At 46.0% G+C, this 23,015-nt stretch overlaps 1 protein-coding gene across 2 annotated transcripts in view; it reads left to right on the top strand.

The window, feature by feature from the left end:
- The window catches only part of LOC126519634 (angio-associated migratory cell protein), a 54,251-nt gene that overhangs the window by 19,175 nt on the left and 12,061 nt on the right, over nucleotides 1–23,015 (top strand). For both annotated transcript variants that reach the window (XM_050168997.3, XM_072285110.1), the window contains exons 2-3: nucleotides 1,105–1,668; nucleotides 16,269–16,569. In XM_050168997.3, coding sequence (XP_050024954.2) covers nucleotides 1,129–1,668; nucleotides 16,269–16,569 — 841 coding nt within the window. In that variant the 5' untranslated portion in view covers nucleotides 1,105–1,128. The remainder of the gene's footprint in view (nucleotides 1–1,104; nucleotides 1,669–16,268; nucleotides 16,570–23,015) is intronic.

The following is a 23,015-nucleotide window of genomic DNA, read 5'->3' as shown; positions in this document are numbered from 1 at the left end:
AGTTCGTGGAGCTAGAAAGTGGAGCGCAAAGTCACATTTCTCTCAAACACTCTCTTTTCAAACAGAAGTCTGCTCCTCACTCTCTTCTGGACGCTTTATTTTGTAATAAAGTGGATTCCTATGTGCCGCTGCTATTGGTAGCTGTGGTTGGCTATGCAGCGTAGATACTGCGGCCACTGCTGGATGCTGCCATGAGTCCACGGGTTAAGTGCACTGTGGCTCACTGAGGACAACCACATTGGGCTTACGCTCAGCACATTGTAGGCACTAAAACCGGAAGTTGTGGCATCTACGTTAACTTCCACAATGCAATTTGAACTGTGCGCCACAGTGACATTTAGAAGGCTGAGTGTTGTGGGCACGCCTCACTCCACCGTAGCCTTCGCATTGCAAGGCATTGAAGAAGGAACAGGAGCACAGCATCATCATCATCATCGTCAGCCTTGTTACGCCCACTGCAGGGCAAAGGCCTCTCCCATACTTCTCCAACTGCCCCGGTCATGTTCATATTGTCACGAGAGGAGGTTGTGGCCAATATAGGAGGTTGTGGCCAACTACTGCACCAGGGTGGCCAATCCTGCTCTGGTGAGGGAGTGCGTTACCGGTTCTGGTCACCGGGATCAGGCCACACTCCAGGCCTGTTTATGCAATTTTATGAACACGCGGATTTTTTTTTTCTTCCGTTGGAAAATTGCGCGGCACCGGGATTTGAACCACGGACCTCTTGCACGCGAGGTTGGTGTTCTACCTCTACGCCACCGCTCCACCGCTGCACAGCATAGGCTGTGTTTGATTGCCAGCAAGTCCGCTTCTGCTGAAGGCATTGAAGTACTTTTTGCAGCAAAGTATTTCTGAAAAAGCCTACCTTCACTTCAAATGCCTTTCTCCACTTCGATAAAAAGTGGTTCAGGGCTCCTTTAAGTCTGTAACCTGTGTCAGTATTTTGCTCAAGTAAACATGCATTTCAACAGATGCTATAGCATGTGTGTGTGTGTGTGTGTGTGTGTGTGTGTGTGTGTGTGTGTGTGTGTGTGTGTGTGAGAGAGAGAGAGAGATAGAGAGAGAGAAATAGAGACTGCCACAGCAAGTATGCCTGCATTGCAGGACGGCAAGGTGGCGTTGAGGCGGATGCGCTGTGACACACCGCCTAGAATGGAAGACGTCAATGACCACGACAGCAGTGACGACGATGCACCGGCCGACATGGATGACATTGAAATTGTGGAAGTGTACGACGAAGTCGCCAGTGACCTCAGTGATGAGGAAGAAGATGCTGGCCTGCCGGGTGAAGAGCCACCGCTTGATAACGCCGCAGTCTCCTTCACTGCCCACCAGGGGTCGGCCTTTGTGTGCGCTGTGTCAGGTGACAGTCAGTACATTGTGACGGGGGGCGAAGACGACCGTGGCTGCGTCTGGCATCTGGACACAGGCGAATTGGTGTTTGAGTGTGCCGGTCATGCTGACTCGGTGACGGGTGCCGCCTTCAACCACGACTCGACACTGGTGGCCACAGCTGACATGGGCGGTGCAGTGCGCGTCTGGTCTGTCGAGAGCCACCAGCAGCAGTGGGACTTTGATGTTGGCACAGACCTCAACTGGATTGATTGGCACCACCAGGCTAATGTTCTGCTTGCCGGAACGGTGGATGGCACGGTCTGGATGTGGCAGGTGGGTTCCTCCAGCTGGCCAGTTGTTTGTATATGTTTGTAGCACACCACCAGTTTCTCCCATTCAGTTTCGGGAGTACTTATGTCAGTCTACTTGTACTAACCCTGATAGTGCTAGCCAGCGCCATCCCTCATAGCCATGGCAGTGGACGTAGAGCATCCGATATCCCGGCCGGCGTCACATAGTACGGGAACTTTTTGGGTGAATGTGAAACCTGCACATGCTACCTGAAGGCAAGAAAGCTGTCGGATTCGAGACCCTCACTATGTAATGAACTAGAAGAAAGGATACCGAGGAACCCGGTTTTTGTTATTTATGAGAACCTAACGACCAATTGCAGCAAGGAAATATCAAATATTTTACGGACTCTGCTCATGTTATCGAGTGAGAGAGATGTAATGCCATCGTGTCAAGGCTGATGATGATGAATTAGTTCAATATTATTTATTAGCACATTGAACAATGCAACTGTCATGCAAGTAGTACTGCATCTTGGAATGTTTGAACTGAGGCACAATTTTCATGTCTGACTCATTAAAGCTTTGTGAAGCTAAAGAAATACTCAGAAGGGTCGTAGTTGAAGTGGGCTGAAATTAATTCATTTTATCTGGATCAAGGACATGTTATACAGCATCTCTGAAACAGCCGAATGTCTGTTGCAGTGTCCGTTGATCAATCATCATCATCATCTGCCTGATTACGCCCACTACAGGGCAAAGGCCTCTCCCATACTTCTCCAACTACCCAGGTCATGTACTAATTGTGGCCATGTTGACCCTGCAAACTTCTTAATCTCATCCGCCCACCTAACTTTCTGCCGCCCTCTGCTACGCTTCCCTTCCCTTGGAATCCAGTCCGTAACCCTTAATGACCATCGGTTATCTTCCCACCTCATTACATGTTCTGCCCATGCCCATTTCTTTTTCTTGATTTCAACTAAGATGTCATTAACTCTGGTTTGTTCCCTCACCCAATCCGCCCTTTTCTTATCCCTTAACATTACACCTATCATTCTTCTTTCCATAGCTCGTTGCGTCGTCCTCAATTTAAGTAAAACCCTTTTCGTAAGCCTTCAGGTTTCTGCCCCGTACGTTGGTACTGGTAAGACACAGCTGTTTTACACTTTTCTCTTGAGGGATAATGGCAACCTGCCGTTCATGATCTGAGAATGCCTGCCAAACGCACCCCAGTCCATTCTTCTTCCGATTATTTCAGTCTCATGATCCGGATCCGCGGTCACTATCTGCCCTAAGTAGATGTATTCTCTTACCACTTCCAGTGTCTCAATACCTATCCTAAACTGCTGTTCTCTTCCGAGACTGTTAACCCTTTCGCTGTCAGACCTTTCTGGCCGTGACGCACCCCCAGTGTCAGCTTGGTTTCAGGGAACGAGTATAACAGTGAATGAACATGGCAATTTATTTTTGATTATGATTGGTATACAAATAACATAGTCAATGGAACATGCACATTTCATTGTTCTGCAGCTGTTGTTAGTAAACATCATCATCATCATTAGCCTGACTATAACATCCGTTCAATATCGGAATGTGACGATGCGGAACTAGCCTCTTCCTCGGAGAGACGCTGTCCGAGTCCGAATCTGAGCTCGGCTGGTATTGTGAATCGGAAGAGCCACCGCTCCAATGGGCAAGCGAAGGTCCCGCGCACTCAGCCATCCGAAAGTAACCGCGCGCAGGGAGGCTGCGCTTTCAGTCGCCCATGCAACGGAGAGAAATGGGACGTCGCGTGATCAAGAAGACGGAGATGGAAAAAGGCAAAAACAAAGTTTGAGGGGCTTTACGTTTACTGCTGCAAGCCGGAAGCGACGGTGCGGTGAGAGAGCGAAAGCAGCACTCGAGTCATGTGTCGGTCTCTTTTCGGAGGGGCAACGGCGTGAGCCCCTGAACTTGACGTGCCCACAGCAGACACACCCACAGAAGAAAAATAAAAATCTTCAAACCAGCAGAGATGGCAGAACAACCCTTGAACCCATAACCACACGCACGCTACGCGTGATCCAGCGAACGCGGAGCGCCCGCACCACTCAGCAAAGAGAGAGGGGGGAGTGGCAGTCACACCGTACTCTTCAATACATGTACCAACACAGTGCGGGGCGAAAACACGAATTTGTAGAAAGATTCAACAGATGGCGCAGCCAGTCCATGAGCGCCAGGTTTGCGCTCAGGCGCGAAATTTTTAACGCACGATAGAGAATGTACCGGTATGTCATTGACACTGTGGGGGGGGAAGTGCGAAGACGTACCAGTACATCCGTGACAGCAAAAGGGTTAAACATTACTTTAGTTTTCTGCAGATTAATTTTTAGACCCACCCTTCTGCTATGCCTATCCAGGTCAGTGAGCATGCATTGCAGTTGGTCCCCTGAGTTACTAAGCAAGCTAGTATCATCAGCGAATCACAAGTTACTAAGGTATTCCCCATTAACTCTTATCCCCAATTCTTCCCAATCCAGGTCTCTGAATTCCTCCTGTAAACACGCTGTGAATAGCATTGGAGAGATCGTATCTCCCTGCCTGACGCCTTTCTTTATTGGGATTTTGTTGCTGTCTTTATGGAGGACTACGGTGGCTGTGGAGCCGCTATAGATATCATTCAGTATTTTTACATACGGCTCATCTACTCCCTGATTCTGTAATGCCTCCATGGATGCTGAGGTTTCGACTGAATCAAGTGCTTTCTCGTAATCAATGAAAGCTATATATACAGGTTGGTTATATTGCGCACATTTTTCTATCACCTGATTGATAGTATGAATATGGTCTATTGTTGAGTAGCCTTTACAGAACCCTGCCTGGTCCTTTGGTTGATGGAAGTCTAAGGTGTTCCTGATTCTATTTGCAATTACCTCAGTAAATACTTTGTAGGCAATGGATAGTAAGCTGATCGGTCTATAATTTTTCATGTCTTTGGCGTCCCCTTTCTTATGGATTAGGATTACGTTAGCGTTCTTCCGAGATTCCGGTACGCTCGAAGTCATGAGGCATTGCATATACAGGGTGGCCAGTTTTTCTAGAACAATCTGCCCACCATCCTTCAACAAATCTGCTGTTACCAGATCCTCCCCAGCTGCCTTCCGCCTTTGCATAGCTCCCAAGGGTTTCTTTACTTCTTCCGGTGCTACTTGTGGGATTTCAAATTCCTCTAGACAATTCTCTCTTCCATTATCATTGTGGGTGTCACTGGTACTGTAATAATCTTTATAGAACTTCTCAGCCACTTCAACGATCTCATCCATATCAGTAATGATATTGCCGGCTTTGTCTCGTAATGCATACATCTGATTCTTGCCTATTCCTAGTTTCTTCTTCACTGGTTTTAGGCTTCCTCCATTCCTGGGAGCATGTTCAATTCTATCCATATTACACTTCCTTATGTCAGCTCTCTCACGCTTGTTGATTAACTTGGAAAGTTCTGCCAGTTCTATTCTAGCTGTGGGGTTAGAGGCTTTCATACATTGGCGTTTCTTGATCATATATTTCGTCTCCTGCGATAGCTTACTGACATCCTGTCTAACAGAGTTACCACCGACTTCTATTGCACACTCCTTAATGATGCTCATAAGATTGTCGTTCATATATTCAAAACTAAGGTCCTCTTCCTGACATAAGGCCGAATACCTGTTCTTAGCTTGATCCGGAATTCCTCTATTTTCCCTCTTACCTCTAACTCATCGATCGGCTTCTTATATACCAGTTTCTTTCGTTCCCTCCTCAAGCCTAGGCTAATTTGAGTTCTTACCATCCTATGGTCGCTGCAGCGCACCTTGCCGAGCACATACGTATATTGTATGATGCCAGGGTTAGCGCAGAGTATATAGTCCATTTAATTTCTAGTCTCATCATTCGGGCTCCTCCACGTCCACTTTTGGCTATCCCACTTGCGGAAGAAGTTATTCATTATCCGCATATTATTCTGTTCTGCAAACTCTATTAATAACTCTCCTCTGCTATTCAATGAGCCTATGCCATATTCCCCCACTGACTTGTCTCCAGCCTGCTTCTTGCTTACCCTGGCATTGAAGTTGCCCATCAGTATAGTGATTTTTGTTTGATTTTACCCATCGCAGATTCCACGTCTTCATATTAGCTTTCGATTTCCTGGTCATCATGACTAGATGTAGGGGCGTAGACCTGTACGGCCTTCAATTTGTACCTCTTATTAAGTTTCACAAGACCTGCCACCATCTCGTTAATGCCATAGAATTCCTATATGTTAGCAGCTATATCCTTATTAATCAGGAATCCGACTCCTAGTTCTTGTCTCTCTGCTAAGCCCCAGTAGCACAGGACGTGCCCGCTTTTTAGCACTTTATATGCTTCTTTCGTCCTCCTAACTTCTGTGAGCCCTATTATATCCCATTTACTGCCCTCTAATTCCTCCAATAGCACTTCTAGACTCGCCTCACTAGCGTTCTAGCGTTAAACGTTGCCAGGTTCAGATTACAATGGCGGCCTGTCCGGAACCAGGGATTCTTGGCACCCTCTGCTGCGTCGCAGGTCTGACCGCCACCGTGGTCAGTTGCTTCGCAGCTGCTGGGGACTGAGGGCTGAGGTTTGATTGTGGTGTTCATATAGGAGGTTGTGGCCAACTACTGCACCAGGGTAGCCAATCTTGCTCTGGTGAGGAGTGCGTTACCGATTCTGGTCACTGGGATCAGGCCACACTCCAGGCCTGTTTATGCAATTTTAACATGCTGCCTTTTCTTTTAATCTGGTGGAAACTTTTGCGGCACCGGGATTGAAACCACGGTTCTCTTGCACGCGAGGTAGATGTTCTACCTCTACGCCACCACTGCACCCCCATAGATCAATGCTTGTGACTAATTAGATCTGGAAAACTATAGCATATTTTACACTGCGGATGATTTACAAGCGTACCATCCTATTGCTACGAGTTTGTACACTTAAGGAATGAGAGAATTTTTTGCTTACCTGTCTGTCGGGAAGGAACGTCGGCAGCACATTTGCCTTCAAATGCAAATGTGTCCAAGTGGCGTGCGTGCCCTGTAGAAGTTCCGGATCGTAACAGAAGGCATCACATGCGAAGTGCCTATCGCAAACACGTACGTTTTTTCACGTCTCCGTGGAAGGAAGGCCAATGCGCAGTAGCCAAGCAGACCGCAAGGAGTCATCTTGAGGCAGCAAATACTGAGACTTCACGGATTTTCTGTTGCTGGCTTTGCACCCGATGACATGTCAAAGCGCATCTCGCTTACTCATTGCTCCCAGAAATAGCTGTGGGCGCCTAGCGCGCTTGGTCGGTGACGCAATCTCCGGGGTAAAATTTACCTCTGTCGAATTGAGCCGAGCAAAAGAAAGCGAAGATACAGTCAGCTCCAGAGAACCTGCAATTGCTGCGCTGCAACGTCCGGAGGTAGGTATCGCCTTGCTGAGCCTCGCCAGGCGGTGCATTTAGTACTGTATGGCTGCTGGAGCCCTCAATGGTAACCCCACCTCAAGGTTAATTAGGGAGAGAAGATAACTCCCCTTAGCATTGGCAAGTCCCTGCCACTGGCTTTGGGAGGTCGCGTTCGGCAGTTTTGCCGCTGCGTGAGAACGACAGTGATTGAAGCGGCGTCAGGAGAGCCGTAGTGTCAACAACCTTAACTCTGCCAACATGGAAGGTCGTGCGCATCTGCGTGTGCTCGTGATATACAGACGTTTTCATGTACTTAGAACACTACTGGAAGCAAAAGTGCTCCTAACGAGTTGACAGTCGACTTCGGGTTGTATTTCCGACCTTACCGTTGGATCTCCGAATTCACAAGCGCGACGCTGATTGAAGTGTGTTATTCTAGCTTTATATAGTTTGCCAAAAGAAGTATTTTGCTCTAATCTTCAGGTTTCTTCTGATCTACAGTGTCATGAGGCGCCGTTCACCGGCCTTGGTCACCAACGGACTCGCTTGCATATATATATTATACTCATGCGCACTGACCAGCACGGGATCCGCCGCGTTGGAACTGAGCGGCACTGTCACATCATAAGCTTCCTATGGTTTGAGACTACTTCTGGCATTCAGAACCACTTGAAACAAACGAGGCATGAAGGCGGCGATGCTGAAAAGGCAGTGCGGTCAAAAATAGTTCAGACGTATGCGGGCGCGCTGGCTCTGGGCCCTGCTGAGCCATGGCTGAGCGTCAGCAGACGACAGTTGGTTTCGCCCGGAAATGTGTCATGAAAATTTAAAGCAAAGTTTTCGCTTACTTCAGCTATACTTCAGCCCATTTAGTTAACTGTGTCAATTAATATCCACGGTAACAGTAGGAACAAGTGCATTGATCCAAACACCCTTTTTGTTTGACGTCAGCGATCGGCCAATAGCAGCCATCTAAGGGAATGTGCTTTTTGACGCAATAAAGCACATAGAAAAGAGTGAGAATTTGGCTTCTTTTAAAATGAGACTGTTTGAGAAAAAGGTGACTTCGCGCTCCGCTTGTGAGCCCCATGCGTCGCGCGCGTGTGCAAAATTTAGCTGAGATGTTCACAACAGCATGTACCATCCGCTAAATGTGTTTTTTCGCAAAGCCCGATGGGTGGTTCAGGGCCCCTTTCAAGAACCGCATATGGCCAAATTAATCCAGAGGCCCCCACTACTGCGAGCCTAATAATTGTGGTTTTGGCACTTAAAACCCCAGAATTTTTGTTTTTAGCATATTCTTTTGTTTCCATGTACGGAATATAACCAACCTTTATATATAGCTCTCATTGATTACGAGAAAGCGTTTGATTCATTAGAAACCTCAGCAGACATGGAGGCATTGCGGAATCACGGTGTAGATGAGCCGTATGTAAAAATACTGAAAGATATCTATAGCGGCTCCACAGCCACCGTAGTCTTCCATAAAGAAAGCAACAATATCCCAATAAAGAAAGGCGTCAGGCAGGGAGATACAATCTCTCCAATGCTATTCACAGCGTGTTTACAGGAGGTATTCAGAGACCTGGACTGGGGAGAATTGGGGATAAGAGTAAATGGAGAATACCTTAGTAACTTGCGATTCGCTGATGATATTGCCTTGCTTAGTCACTCGGGGAACCAACTGCAATGCATGCTCACTGACCTGCAAAGGCAAAGTCGAAGGGTGGGTCTAAAAATTAATCTACAGAAAACTAAAGTAATGTTTGACAGTCTCGGAAGAGAACAGCAGTTTACGATAGGTAGTGAGGCACTGGAAGTGGTAAGGGAATACATCTACTTAGGACAGGTAGTGACTGCGGATCCGGATCATGAGACTGAAATAATCAGAAGAATAAGAATGGGCTAGAGTGCGTTTGGCAGGCATTCTCAGATCATGAACAGCAGGTTGCCATTATCCCTCAAGAGAAAAGTGTATAATAGCTAGCTGTGTCTTACCAGTACTCACCTACGGGGCAGAAACCTGGAGGCTTACGAAAAGGGTTTTACTCAAATTGAGGACGACGCAACGAGCTATGGACAGAAGAATGATAGGTGTAATCTTAAGGGATAAGAAAAGAGCAGATTGGGTGAGGGAACAAACGCGAGTTAATGACATCTTAGTTGGAATCAAGAAAAAGAAATGGGCATGGGCAGGACACTTAATGAGGAGGGAAGATAACCGATGGTCATTAAGAGTTACGGAATGGATTCCAAGGGAAGGGAAGCGTAGCAGGGGGTGACAGAAAGTTAGATGGCGGATGAGATTAAGAAGTTTGCAGGGTCAACATGGCCACAATTAGTACATGACCGGGGTAGTTGGAGAAGTATGGGAGAGGCCTTTGCCCTGCAGTGGGTGTAACCAGGCTGATGATGATGATGCAAAAAAGAGGTGAGGCATGCAGACAGGACACAAGAGTCCACAAGCGAGTGTTGTCCACTTCTCTACTCTTGTGTCTTGTCTGCATGCCTCACCCCTTTTTTCCATAATGAGTCAGTGTCGTTCAATTGGACATTAATGCTTTTGCATTCATAACTTGTAAGAATTGCTTAGGTGTCCTCAAATTCTTTGTTGAAGAAATATTATTGTTTAAAATCCTTTAATTTGTACTCTTCGCTATGTTTGTGCATTACAAATGGACAACTGCAGTGTGGTGCATAAGTTGTGTGGTGATCGTTGTGTCTGCGTAGAAAACACCGGGAAGGCAGCAGATGGAAATTCAAGACGATGAGCAAAACAAGAACAAGGTGAAAGCAGGAGCCAATGTTTCGACAAGTGGACTTGTCTTCTTCAAGGCGACATGCTTTCCTCACCACAGTATATATAGCTGGGGTTCTTCAAAAGGGGAGGGAGAGTAAGGCAGGTGGGTGCGGCAAGGAGCGAAGGTGTGTTAGCGGCGAGGGTGTCGAATTGAGAATAAAGGAGTGCAGTGCACAAGGCCAGGGACACAGCCAGCGTGTCAAAGGCGTGCACAGCAGCCCTCTATTAACATGTTTCGCTGATGTTCGTGGGCTATCGTGTCTCCGATAGTGATAATAGAAGAAGCGGCAGAAACCAGTGCTCTTAAGAAAAGAAAATACTGAAATGGTATAAATAAATAAATAAAAGGAAAAAATGGAAAAAAAGGAGGAAAAAAAGAAAAAAGGAAGAAAACACAAAAAAGTGCTAGGAAACCCAACTAAGTGTTGTTGCCTATAGCTTGAAATTTAGCATAGCAAATAGGTTCTAAAGCTTCCTTTGAAACGTTTATGCCTATCGGTTGCAATGTCTTGAACTTATGGATAAGGTATGATTATCTGTATTTTCTTTCTCGTTTAGAGCGCAAATTTGGCTGTAAAATGTAGAGTTTAAGTTCATCTAACTTATGACCTGGTTGGTTGAAATGCTCGGCGACCGCTTTGGGAAGCTTTTTAGCTGTGTCCGCGCAGTGTCCGTTTAATCTGATGTTCATTGATTGTGCCATTTCACTGATATATTGTTTATTACAGAAGGAACATTCAACCATATAAATCATGTCCAAACTTGTACAAGTGAAGCTAGATTGGATTTAATGTGTATAACTATTTGCAGTGCTTTTAATTTTAATGTGGCTATGGTATCGGGCTGCTGAGCACGAGGTTGCGGGATCGAATCCCAGCCACAGCGGCTGCATTTCTATGGTGGCGAAATGCGAAAACACTCGTGTACTTAGATTTAGGTTCACATTAAAGAACCCCAGGTGGTCGAAATTTCTGGAGTCCTTCACTACAGCGTGCCTCATAATCAGAAAGGGGTCTTGGCACGTAAAACCCCATAATTTAACTTTTTCTTAAATTTCAATGCCACTTTAAGTTGCCTGTAGGTTTTGCACCTGCAGGCACCTTCAAAGGGACATTAATATGTCAGGCAGGTCTACAGACCTTGCCCTTGTCATGCAAAAAGAAATCATTCTAAAAGCCTTCGATGAAAAACGCTTGATAGCTGGTATATATATAGACTTCTCGAAGTCATTCGACTCTCTAAACCACTTAACACTAACTAAAAAACTTGAACTATATGGAATTAGAGGCACACTGCTCGCGCTTATAACATCCTACCTGCAACATAGAATGCAATGTATTTGCATTCAGGGAAATTTATCTCCATGCAAAGCAGTTACCTCAGCTGTCCCCCAAGCGAGCATACTTGGGCCGCTTCTATTTAATTTCTATATAAATGACATTACACAAGGTAACCACGGCGCAGAGTATATAACTTATGCAGATGATACAACAATTTTTTTTTGCAGTCATCGTTAGAAACTCCTCAAAGTAATATTAATGAATCTCTCCACGATCTACACAAGTGAAGTATAATTGAAGTAGTAAAGGCAAGACGCAGAAGACCAGGACTGAAGAAGAGCACAAACGACAGGACCTGTGCCACTCACAACTAAGTTTATTTCCGCAACAAGCCTGCCTTATCTAGGTTATTCACGCCGAGTCACACACGAAACTTCAGAAGTAAAAAACAGCAATCTATCGACCACTCAGGAATCATATCTGGCACATGATATCGAATGAGCAAACAAGAACCACACGTGCATCAGCACGGGTGGCAATTGATCTAGTATAGTCTTCCAAGCCAACGGGGACAAAAAAGGAGACATAAAAAGTACCATCTACGCTTCACTATCAAACTATCCACAACATAACACACTTCAAATGCCTAAGGCCCAGTCAGTGATAAAACCCGCACGACTATGGGAATAATGACCAACGAATAACACGGAAAAAACATGAAAAAGGCATCTAAATACAGCGTCTGCATCAAAACTAAAATGTCTAATAGTCACTCACCTAAAAAATTGATAAAACATGTGACCGCGCAAAAAATGAACCACGTGACAAACAATGAAATGGACAGAAGAATTGAACGATAAAGGTCTAAAGAACAGCGTCTGCATCAAAAAAAGCAACAAAACCTTAAGAGCCACTAGAAAATCGTCAACAATATAAAAACTACTTAAATAAAAGGAAGACAGACGGAAAAACCAAATGAAATCACTCTAACATGAGACCTAAATGAAACCCTCTAAAGAAGTAGTCTCCTTGTTACTAAGCACAATGGATGGCCTGCTGACATGTGTTTCCTTCTTTCTTGATGAAATAGGTTTCCACAATCTCCCGCTCGAACCAGTCTTTTCCAAACTTGAAAAATTTAGTTTTGTCAACCTGAGGGCGGCAATTAGTGCAGTCTCTGCGATGCTCTGCATTGAGTCCTGGTCTCCTGCACCTTGCCTTTACTACTTCAAGCATGAACCAACTAGCCCAAGCAAGAGTTTTACTGAAGTATAATAAATTTGCTTGAAATTAACATAGCTAAAACAAAAGCTATTATCTTCACACCTCGACAGTCCCTACTTTGAAGCACCTACTTTGAATATAATCTTAGGGAATTCGTGTATGGAAATCGACTCAGTAAGGTCACTTGGTGTAGTTTTCCAAAAGCATCTGTCTTGGGACATCTATGTTAACCATGTTGCTATGCAGATCGCAAGGCAGTAGGAATTCTGGGGAAATTCAAGTTCCACTTACCAGCAGCTGTCAAACTTCATATTTATAATGCACTATTCTTTTTTCACATTTAAATTATTGCTGTCTAGTGTGGGGCACAACCATGCTAACGAACCTGAATCAGCTGCTTATATTACAGTAGAAAGCACTTCGTCACATTGCATGCATTGAAAAAAATGTACACAAAGCCTCTATTTATAAAATACAATCTTGTAATTGTGCATAACTTGTACCCTTTAAATCTAGCCAGAAAATATAAATACGATTCAGACGGACTTCTACAAACGCTTTCAGGGTTGACACCGCTCGCAAGGTCTTATAATTCACGCAGTGATGATATCTGGAAAATACCCTTTACACGCGTTATGTTAACAAAACAAATGCTTCGTCACATGCTTCCAAAGCTGTTAAATGAACTTCATCAGTACGGAATAAAATTAGAAACAACTGGGAACTGTGCAATCAAGGCATCTTTGGTTGCGAAAAATTTATGAATTTCTTTTGTGTGAAAGCTACACATTATGTATAATTTTATTCCACATTTCCAAATTTTGTTTTTGCGGTGTTAATATTGTATAAAGCACCGATGAATTTATTGTGATGAATGCCTTAGGAAATTATCACTGTACAATGTGTACACACGTTTGGTATTTCCACGCTCTCACTGTATGCCATGTAAACGAGGGCTTAAAGCTTCTCAAGTGGATATATCCACTTTTTTTCGAGCCCTCGTCTTCCACAAAGAACAGATTTGTAGATGGAATAAAGCTTTTTGATTGATTGAGTGATTGATTGATTAATTGATTGATTGATTGAAGTTCTGATGTGATTTATATGCTTGAATGTTCGTTGTGTAAGAAACTATATATTGGTGAAATAGGACAATCAGTTAATGTCAGATTAAACGGACATTGCGCGGGTACAACTAAAGAGCTTCCCAAAGCAGTCGCCAAGCATTTCAGCCAACCAGGTCATAACTTTGATGAACTTAAACTCTGCATCTTACCGTCAAATTTCCATTCTGAACGAGAAAGAAAATGCAGAGAATCATACCTTATCCATAAGTTCAAGACATTGCAACCAATAGGCATAAACGTTTCAAAGGGAGCTTTAGAAGCTATTCGCTATGCTAAATTTCAAGCTATATAGGCAACAACATTTAGTTTGGTTTCTTAGCATTTTTTTTTCCCTTTTCCTTTTTTTTTCTTCCTTCCATTTTTTTCTCTTTATTTATTTACACCATTTCAGTGTTTCCTTTTTTTTTAAGAGCACTGGCTTCTGCCGCTCCTTCTTACGACACGATAGCCCGATAGACACGATAGCCCACGACCACCAGCAAAACAGGTAATAGAGGGCTGCTGTGCTGACACATGGACATTAACACGCGATTGACAGACGGCTGTGTCCCTGACCTTGTGCACAGCACTCCTTTATTCTCCATTCGACACCCTCCCCGCTAACTCACCTTCGCTCGTTGCTGCACCCTCCCGGCTTACGCCCTCTTCCCTTTAGAACCCCACCTATATATACTATGGCGAGGAAAGCATATGTCACCTTGAAGAAGACAAGTCCACTTGTTGAAACATTGGCTCCCACTTTTGCCTTGTTCTCATTTTGCTCATCGTTGTGTCTGCAAAGTACCACACTGAATTGACATACTACACCCTCTGTGCAGATCACATGTATACTTTTGTGCCACCTGTACGTCAAATCCCCCTCTAGTGTACACTACGTAGGGCACACAGGTTGCTGCCTACATGACAGGCTCAGAGAACAGAACTTGAGGAATGGTTGAGAATGTTGGCTAGCTTTGCACTGATGCAGGTTTGGGTGTGTCCACTCTTTCAGCATAGCGCTATTCGGACAAATATAACGACGCTCTAACTGGACTAATTGTTGAACCAGCAAAAATTTAGTCTTCTAACTAGCTCGCACCCAAATCCTTCCAAGTCTTCATTCTCAGTGTGTGAGCATCCCTTCCTTATCTCTGTCAAAAAAAAAGAAATAATTTTAAATGTTGATTTCTCCGTCCACGACATTTAACCCTTTCGCTGTCGCACCTTTCTGGCCGTGACGCACCCCCAGTGTCGGCTTGGTTTCAGGGAACGAGCATAACAGGGAATGAACATAGCCATTTATTTTTGATTATGATTGGTATACAAATAACGTAGTCAATGCTATATGCACATTTCAGTGTTCTGCGGCTGCTGTTAGTAAACATCATCATCATCATCAGCCTGACTATAAAATCCGTTCAACATCCGAATCTGACGATGCGGAACCCTCTTCCTCGCATGCGACTCTGTCCGAGTCCGAATCCGAGCTCGGCTCGTATTCTAAATCGGAATTGAGCCACCGCACCAATGAGCAGATGAAGCTCCCGCGCGCTCTGCCATCCGAAAGTAACTGCGCGCTGGGAGGATGCGCTTTCAGTCGCCCGCACAACGGAGAGAAATGGGACGTTGCGTGATCAAGAAGACAGAGGGAGATGGAAAAAGGCTAAACAAAGTTCGAAGGGCTTTACGTTTACTGCTGCAAGTCGGAAGCGAGGGTTCGGCGAGAGAGCGAAAGCAGGAATCGAGTCACTCTTTTCGGAGAGGCAATAGCACGTGCGCCTGAACTTGACGCGGCGTAGCAGACACACCAACAGAAGAAAAATAAAAACCTTCAAACCAGCGGAGATGGCAGAACAACCCTTGAACCCATAACCACACGCGCGCGACGCATGATCCAGCGAACGCGGAGCCACCACGCCACTCGGCAAAGAGAAAGTAGGGAGTGGCAGTCGCACCGTACTCTTCAATACATGGGTTAACACAGGTCGGGGAGAATATACGAACTTGTAGAAAGAGTCAACAGATGGCGTGGCCAATTCAGGAGCACCAGCTTTGCGCTCAGGCGCGAAATTTTGAACGCGCGATAGAGAACGTACCGGTACGTCAGTGGCACCGTGGGGGGAAGCGCGATGACGTACCGGTACGTCCGTGACAGCGAAAGGGTTAAGTCAGTTGAGTGTCATATATGCATGTGTTGTACCCTCCTTCTGTCCTTGTTCCATTGCGCTTTTCTCATAGTATGTCATACCCACTAGGCCAAATTTGCACCCTTTTCAAGTTGAAATAAAGAATTCAAAGACTGCAGAAGAGCATCCCAGCTTGTGTGCCTGCTCTTTAATTCTGAGATCATGGTATACTGGATCTTTGTACATTGTTGTGAAATGCTTTGATGTCAGTCAGTAATTTTAACTGCATGTAGGACGTTGAGGGCCACTGTATCCATGAGTGTGCTACCGAACCAAACCGAATCTGAGCTGTGGTGACAGCGACAGTAGTGAGTACTATAGACGGTTGCATGGCGTGCTTGTATTAAGAAATACATGCATTATGAAAACAGTCTTTGCTGTTTCTGCACAAAGAAATCACACAGCCAGACAAATTTGACTGCCATGGCCCACGCACCATGTAAGTCACCTCATCAAGATTGTGGAAAAAAAAAGTGTGGTTCTTGCATGAGTATATACGGTACTTATTATATGGTACTGTCATGCTGGTTTATCATTACTGCACTCTCACAGTAAATTAGTTTGAAACTCGAGGAATCGCTGAAATCATTTGACTCTTTCAGTGTTACGATAACAATGACAGGTTCCCAGTGGCCAGTGCAAGAGCCTGGTGGGCCCAGGTGCTTCCTGTGGGGCAGGGCACTTCCTGTCAGATGGGCGGCGGGCGGCGGTCGGCTATGACGATGGCTCAGTGCGTGTCTGGGACCTGAAAGGTGCGGTGGTGGTGCACACCCTGGTGGGACCCAGCCAGGCACATCCGGGGGGCCCTGTCACGTGCCTGGACACGGCCGGTGACCTGGTGGCATCGGCCGCTACGGATGTGCGGCTTCTGCATGCCAGCTCGGGGAGGCTGCTAGCTGCCCTTGCACTCACCACTGCTGCCGGTGAGTTCAACCAGATGGACTGCCACTCGTGTGACTAAAAAGGACGTTGGACCACTTGGCTTTGTACAACTGTGCACAAAAACATGGACAAGGACCCACATTGACTCATTTTCCGCCTTGCTTAATATGGGTTGCCACACAATATACACCTGCTTTCACTGAGAAAAACAGGTCTATACTGTGGTGTTGGGACACACATCGATCCAGCTGGGAATTAAGCCTAAGTGGCAAGATGCCGGCACAAACTTAGGCAGAAATGGAGAGAAGGCGATGGACAGACGAGGAAAAACACTGGCCTTTATTACACTTCTCAATTTATATTCTTCAGCACCAATCAGGAAACATCATAGTGATGTCATGCACGTAGTACATGACAGTTTTGCAACCTCTGCTAAAGCTATTGGATACCTATTTAATAGACATGTTTAAAGGGACACTAAAGCTTAATGTTAAGTCAATGTGGGCTGTTGAAATACCATCCCAGAAACCTCGAAACGCTTGTTTCGTGCGAAGAAGAGACTTATTTTAATAGAAAATGCGTTCTGAAGCATCTGCGTACCTCTAGCACAGTTCAAATCGCCCGCCCTCCGATCGAGGAGTGGTGATGTCATGGTCTCATAGCGACATTGTGCCGTCGATGAGTAAAACGGCGCCCGCAGACGGCGCTAGACCTTTTCTGCGCAAAACGCAAACGCGTGGCCAGAAACAGAGCCAAGACAGCCGACAGCAGCGTGAAAGCGGAACTACGGTGGCTAGCGGAAGGGAAAGCGCGCGACGATAAGCTGGTTCTTTATTTTATGACGCCAACTTCGATGCTCGTTACAATGGACGACCCTGACAGCGATACATTGGCTCGCGATGCTGGGCTCGACTTGAGCGATTTAAGCACTGATGAACGTGACCTGCTGCTGAGGGCTCGCGCTGCCGACGTCGTTGCATACTACTACGACGGGGGCCTGCTTTGAAAGGCACTCCACACGACTTCAGTAAGTTGGCATTCAACTCGTAATCCTCTGGATGAAAGTGCAACGAGCACACTACGTGATTTTTCGGCTCTTTGCAAGCGCGCTGTGGCAGAGATATGGCACTTAACCACTTCGAACGGAGGGGTTCACGCATTGGCACACAGTGATAAGTAACGTTGGATTCGCCGCTGCAACTGCCCTCGACCAAATTCCGCGTTCTGTTCGCGCATCCCACGACTTCACATGGAAGTGGCATTCTCGCTGCTTGTTCCAAATGCAAGTTTCGCGAGCCAGCAGGACCACCGCAGCATGACGCGATAATGAAACAACTGAAACTCCAAAGCGCGCACGGCGCAAAGTCGAGCGAAGACGAAACCTTTCGATCACCCATACTACTCAAGGGTAACGTGAAAATTTTATTTTTTCTTAGAATCGAATAGATGTAGACAAGTAGCATTTTCTTCCATATTATAATCTAATGAAATGATCTTTTTAATATGAGTAGTTGAGTACCAATGACATAAATTATGATGAGGAGTGCCTTCGTCATCGGGCTAGTACATACCGGAATGTCGCTGGGGAGTCTCAAATCGTGTCATGCGTTTACCTCACTTCCTCGGTTACTAAAGCTCTGTTCGTGATTATATTGATGCCTTAGACATTCTAGAGCATTGCTTTATCACTTTGACTTGACTTCATAGTAACCTTTAGTGTCCCTTTAATGAGGAGGTGCCACTGTAGGCCACTACAACATGCACACCTGCCATTATTGTAAATGCTGCCAGTAATTGCAGTGGCATTAAGTCCACTTTCATTTTTGTTTTCTTTATGTTTTTTTATTGTAGTTAAAGAGAATAGTTAAATTCTCCTGTGCTTCCTTTGGATTTATTGACCGTTGACGTTGTGTTGATAGAGCCTATGCCATGCGTGTCCACGTTATCTGGAGCTCTGGCCCTGATGTCGTAAACGTTTGTAAGTGACGTCACTTGTCACATCAGGGCCCTGTCGCGGTCGCGGAGGAGGACCTTGACGGCGTGCGACGGCGGCGTAGGTCATCGCTTCTGGCTGGGGTTGCGGTAATTGAGGTTGCACCTCCGGAACCCTAAGCGACCGCTGAACCTCATCTTTGACGATGTCAGCGATCGAGGCCACTTGAGGCTGCGACGACGGGAAGATCTTCTGGAGCTCCTCTCGTACGACTGCCCTGATAGCCTCGCGCAGGTCGTCGGAGGCCAGCGATTGAACGCCGGCATAGTTTGTAGAGTTGGTGCGGCGGTCGAATTGCCGGTTTCGCATCTCGAGTGTCTTCTCGATGCTAGTGGCCTCGCGAAGAAACTCGTCGACGCTCTTCGGTTGGCTTCTTACCATACCGGCGAAAAGTTCCTCCTTTACACCACGCATCAGTAGCCAGACTTTCTTTTCCTCGGACATTTCCGGGTCGGCGTGACGGAATAGGCGGCTCATTTCTTCCGTAAAGATGGCAACGTTCTCGTTTGGTAGCTGCACTTGGGCGTCCAGCATAGCTTCAGCCCTTTCCTTGCGCACGACGCTTGTAAAGGTACGTAGGAAGCCGCTACGGAACAGGTCCCACGTTGTCAAGGTCGATTTCCTGTTCTCAAACCAAGTTCTGGCGGCGTCTTCTAAGGCGAAGTAGACATGCCGCAGCTTGTCGTCGGAGTCCCAGTTGTTGAACGTCGCGATTCGTTCGTAGGTCTCCAGCCATGATTCTGGGTCTTCAGTCGCTTCTCCATGGAAGGTTGGTGGGTCCCGAGGTTGTTGTAGGATAACGGGGGACGTTGGGGCAGCCATTGGGGTTGTTTTGACCACGATCTTCTTTGTCGACTCAGGTAGAAGTCCGTGCTCTGGGGGCAGTCCTTGAAGTCTGCGGCTAGCACGCTGGTCTTGGGCGATGTTGGTTTTGTCCTCGGGCTTCGGGCTTGGATCGCGGCTTTGCGGGGGCGTTCGGTACATGAACGCACTAGCACCTCCACCAGATGTCACGTAGTTGTGACGTTAAGAACACAGTGGCAATACTGTGAAAGGCAAAACTAGATTTTATTGGGCGAACCTGTGCCCACAAAACAGGCTACACTTATAACACAACGAAAGCGGCGAACACAGTCGGCGATGGTCGAAAATCTGATCAGCGGGTCAAGCGCGTCAGCTTTTATAGAGCAGTCGTCGAATGTTCCAGACAAATCGTTCAGACCCGCATGCCTTCCACAAAGTTCTACACCATTCGCGTTACGCGATGAAATCAGATAACACAAGGTTCGGTGACAACAGAAAGCCGGGAAGAAGCATCGATAACTTTCCAGAAACTTCGGATGCATGCAGGCTCGTTCCGCGCTGCGCGATTACAGTTGTTTAGCGGCGAAACGTGGTCGCCCGATAAAGATAAGTACACGTGTCAATATATTGTCACGTAATAGTGATGGCAAAGAACACAGTAGCAATACTGTGAATGACGAAACTAAATTTTATTGGGCGAATCTGTGCCCACAAAAAGAGGCTACGCTTAAAGCACAACAATAGCGGCAAACACAGTCGACGATCGGCGAAATCTGATCTATCAGTCAAGTGCGTCGGCTTTTATACACGAGCCATTGAAGGTTCCAGAGTAATTGCTGGTGCCCGTGTGTATTCTAGAAAGTTCTACACCATTTGTGTTGCACGTACATGCAATCAGATTACACAAGGTTCGGTGACAACAGACAGCGGATAGAACAATCGATAACATTCCAACAGCAGGCGCCTCCCGCCCTGAGCGAAAACATTTGTTAGACGGTGAACAGCGCTCACCCGAAAAAGCTAAACTAGTCCACGTGTCAATGCCCTCCTCTCAAAGCATTGTTCCGTTGCTACAAACATAACAGGAGAGCAAAGCACAAAAGGACACTTATCAAACAAAAGTAACAAAAGAACAAAAAAACATAGTCCAAACTAACACAGTCCAAAAAAAAAAAGTCCTATGATCAGCTATGCAAAGTCTCAAAGTTGATTAGCGCTGGTAAAACGGCTCAAGTCGCACAATGTGGACTTATCAGGTTGTGAGTGGCACCGCTGTGACAGCGAAATGCTGTCTGGTACAACCTTATAGTCGAGTGCACCAATGCGTCGGATGATCTTGTAGGGTCAAAAATAGTGACGTAGAAGCTTCTCGCTAAGTCATCGTCGGCGTATTGGGGTCCAAAGCCAAACACGGTCGCTGGGCTGGTACTTGACGTAGCATCGTCGAAGGTTGTAGTGTCGGCTGTCAGTTCTCTGCTGGTGCTTGATTTGCAGGCGGGCTTGCTGTCAGGCTTCTTCGGTGTGCTGGAGATAGGTGGCGACGTCAAGATTCTCTTCATTGGTGACGTACGGCAGCATGGGCGACGGCGGCGTAGCTCATCGCTTCTGGCTGGGGCTGCGGTGATTGCAACTCAGGAACTCCAAGCACTCACTGAACCTCTTCTTTGACAATGACAGTTAAAGGTCCTCTTTAACAGTTTTCATAAAAAAAAGCGCTAAAGATGAAGACGAAGGAACACATACGACAGGACTGGCGCGATTTGGGCAAACCAACTCACCCAAATCAAGGTATTGCCCCCCTGGTGGGCAAGACCCCATGCTTTATGGGAGTGGTGTACAACAGCTGCTTGTAGCTTAAAGACTGCTTTGAGACTGCAAAGGCAAGTGTTATGCTTGTGGGGGTGCCCTTGCTGCAGACAATGATTAGCCGTGATGCCTGGCAAATAACCACTCTCATCAGAACCATGGTGGTAAAAAATTTCAGTTCTCAAGACTGATCAGGCGATTTATTGAAAGAAATTGCAGAAAGACTTGGCAGCAGCAACAGCATATCGACCAAAACTACTAATCGGGCCCAGGCTCACGTGGCAGATCTGTCATCGGTAAGCCAGCAAAACCGCATCGGCATCGCTGCTGAACAGGCCTGCAAAAAGGACTGTGGGCGACGAATCAAGGCCGCTGAGCAAATCCTGGAGCATTCCAGTCCTGGCGGTGCAACACAGCGGGACTTCGTGCGCTTGTCTTCATCGTCCTTTTTCGTCCCTCGTCTATGTATGCGCTGTAAGTGATGATTGATCACATTGCAGACCTGCCATTGGTAAGCCAGCAAAACCGCAGCCACATCGCTGCTGAACGGGCCTGTGTAATTGACTACTGGTGACGAAGCAAGGCCGCTGCACACAGCCCGGAGCATTCCAGTCTCAGCGGTGCAACACAGCAGGACCTCATGACCATCACCAGGCCCATAAATAGACAGCGGCGCTCGTGGACAGATCACTTTATTTATTTATTATTTATTATTTATTTATTTATTTATACATACTGCAGCCTCAAAGAGGCTATTGCAGGAGTGGGATGAACAACAAATATGCAACATTTATAAACAAGCTTGCGTGAATTGTTTCAGTGGTAGTGAACAGATGTTACCCGGTAATGAATTCCAAACTTCAATTGTTGATGGAAAAAGAACTGTGTTTAAAGGAATCAGTGCGGGCAAAAAAGGTCGAGATATTTAGAGCATGGTGACTCCTCATACATGAGGGTGTGGAAAAAATCAGGTAGTTATCTAGAGAGGAGAGGCGAGGAGACTGGATGTGAAGGAATTTAGGCATTCAAGTTTGCGACGCTCTGCAAGAGGAGTGAGACCAAGTTGGGGAAGAAAGTTAGACGGCGAAAATTTCTTGTTATATCTCCTACAAACAAAATGCACTGCCTTTTTTTTTGCATTGATTCTAGCTTTTTGACGTCGCAGTGTTTGTATGTGTTCCGTACAACGCAGCCATGTTCGAGGATGGGGCGAGTGAGGGTTTTATATGCAAGAAGTTTAGTTTCTTGAGGAGCAAGACGCAGCATACAATGTAAATTACCTAGTCTGTTAAGGGCCTTGTTAAAGGTGACACCAATGTGTTTCGACCATGGCAAATCGTGTGTTGATACCTAAATATTTGAATTTAACGTAATATCGTTAAGGGCATAGGCAATGAAGGAAGGGGATGAGTGTCGTGTAAAGGACATGGAGACAGTTTTGGAAAAGTTGATATTCATTTGCCATGCTGACCAGTTACAGAAGTTAGCAAAATAATTGTTAAGGACAACATGATCAACAGGAGATTTGATTGTATGATATAAAACGCAATCATCTGTAAAAAGGCATATTTTAACTGAAGTGTGTACCGGGGAGATCATTAATATAAAGCAGGAATAATAGAAGACCCAGTACTGAGCCTTGGGGAACCCCTGATGAAACGGGAATCAGGGGTGAGTTAGTAGAGTTGAAACATACATATTGCGAACACTGGGAAAGAAAGTCCGATATCCAGCCAACCAAAGATGCATATTTAGTATAGTGAACAGCTTGTGCATAAGTTTAGGGTATATGACAGTGTCGAAGGCCTTTGCAAGGTCTATAAAAACAGCATCAATCTGGTCACCTATGTCTAAAGAGCTGCTGATGTTATGAACGAATTTTGT

This window comes from Dermacentor andersoni, chromosome 10 (genome assembly GCF_023375885.2).
Source record: "Dermacentor andersoni chromosome 10, qqDerAnde1_hic_scaffold, whole genome shotgun sequence".
NCBI lineage: Eukaryota > Metazoa > Arthropoda > Arachnida > Ixodida > Ixodidae > Dermacentor > Dermacentor andersoni.
This window is presented reverse-complemented; position numbering and strand designations above follow the sequence as displayed.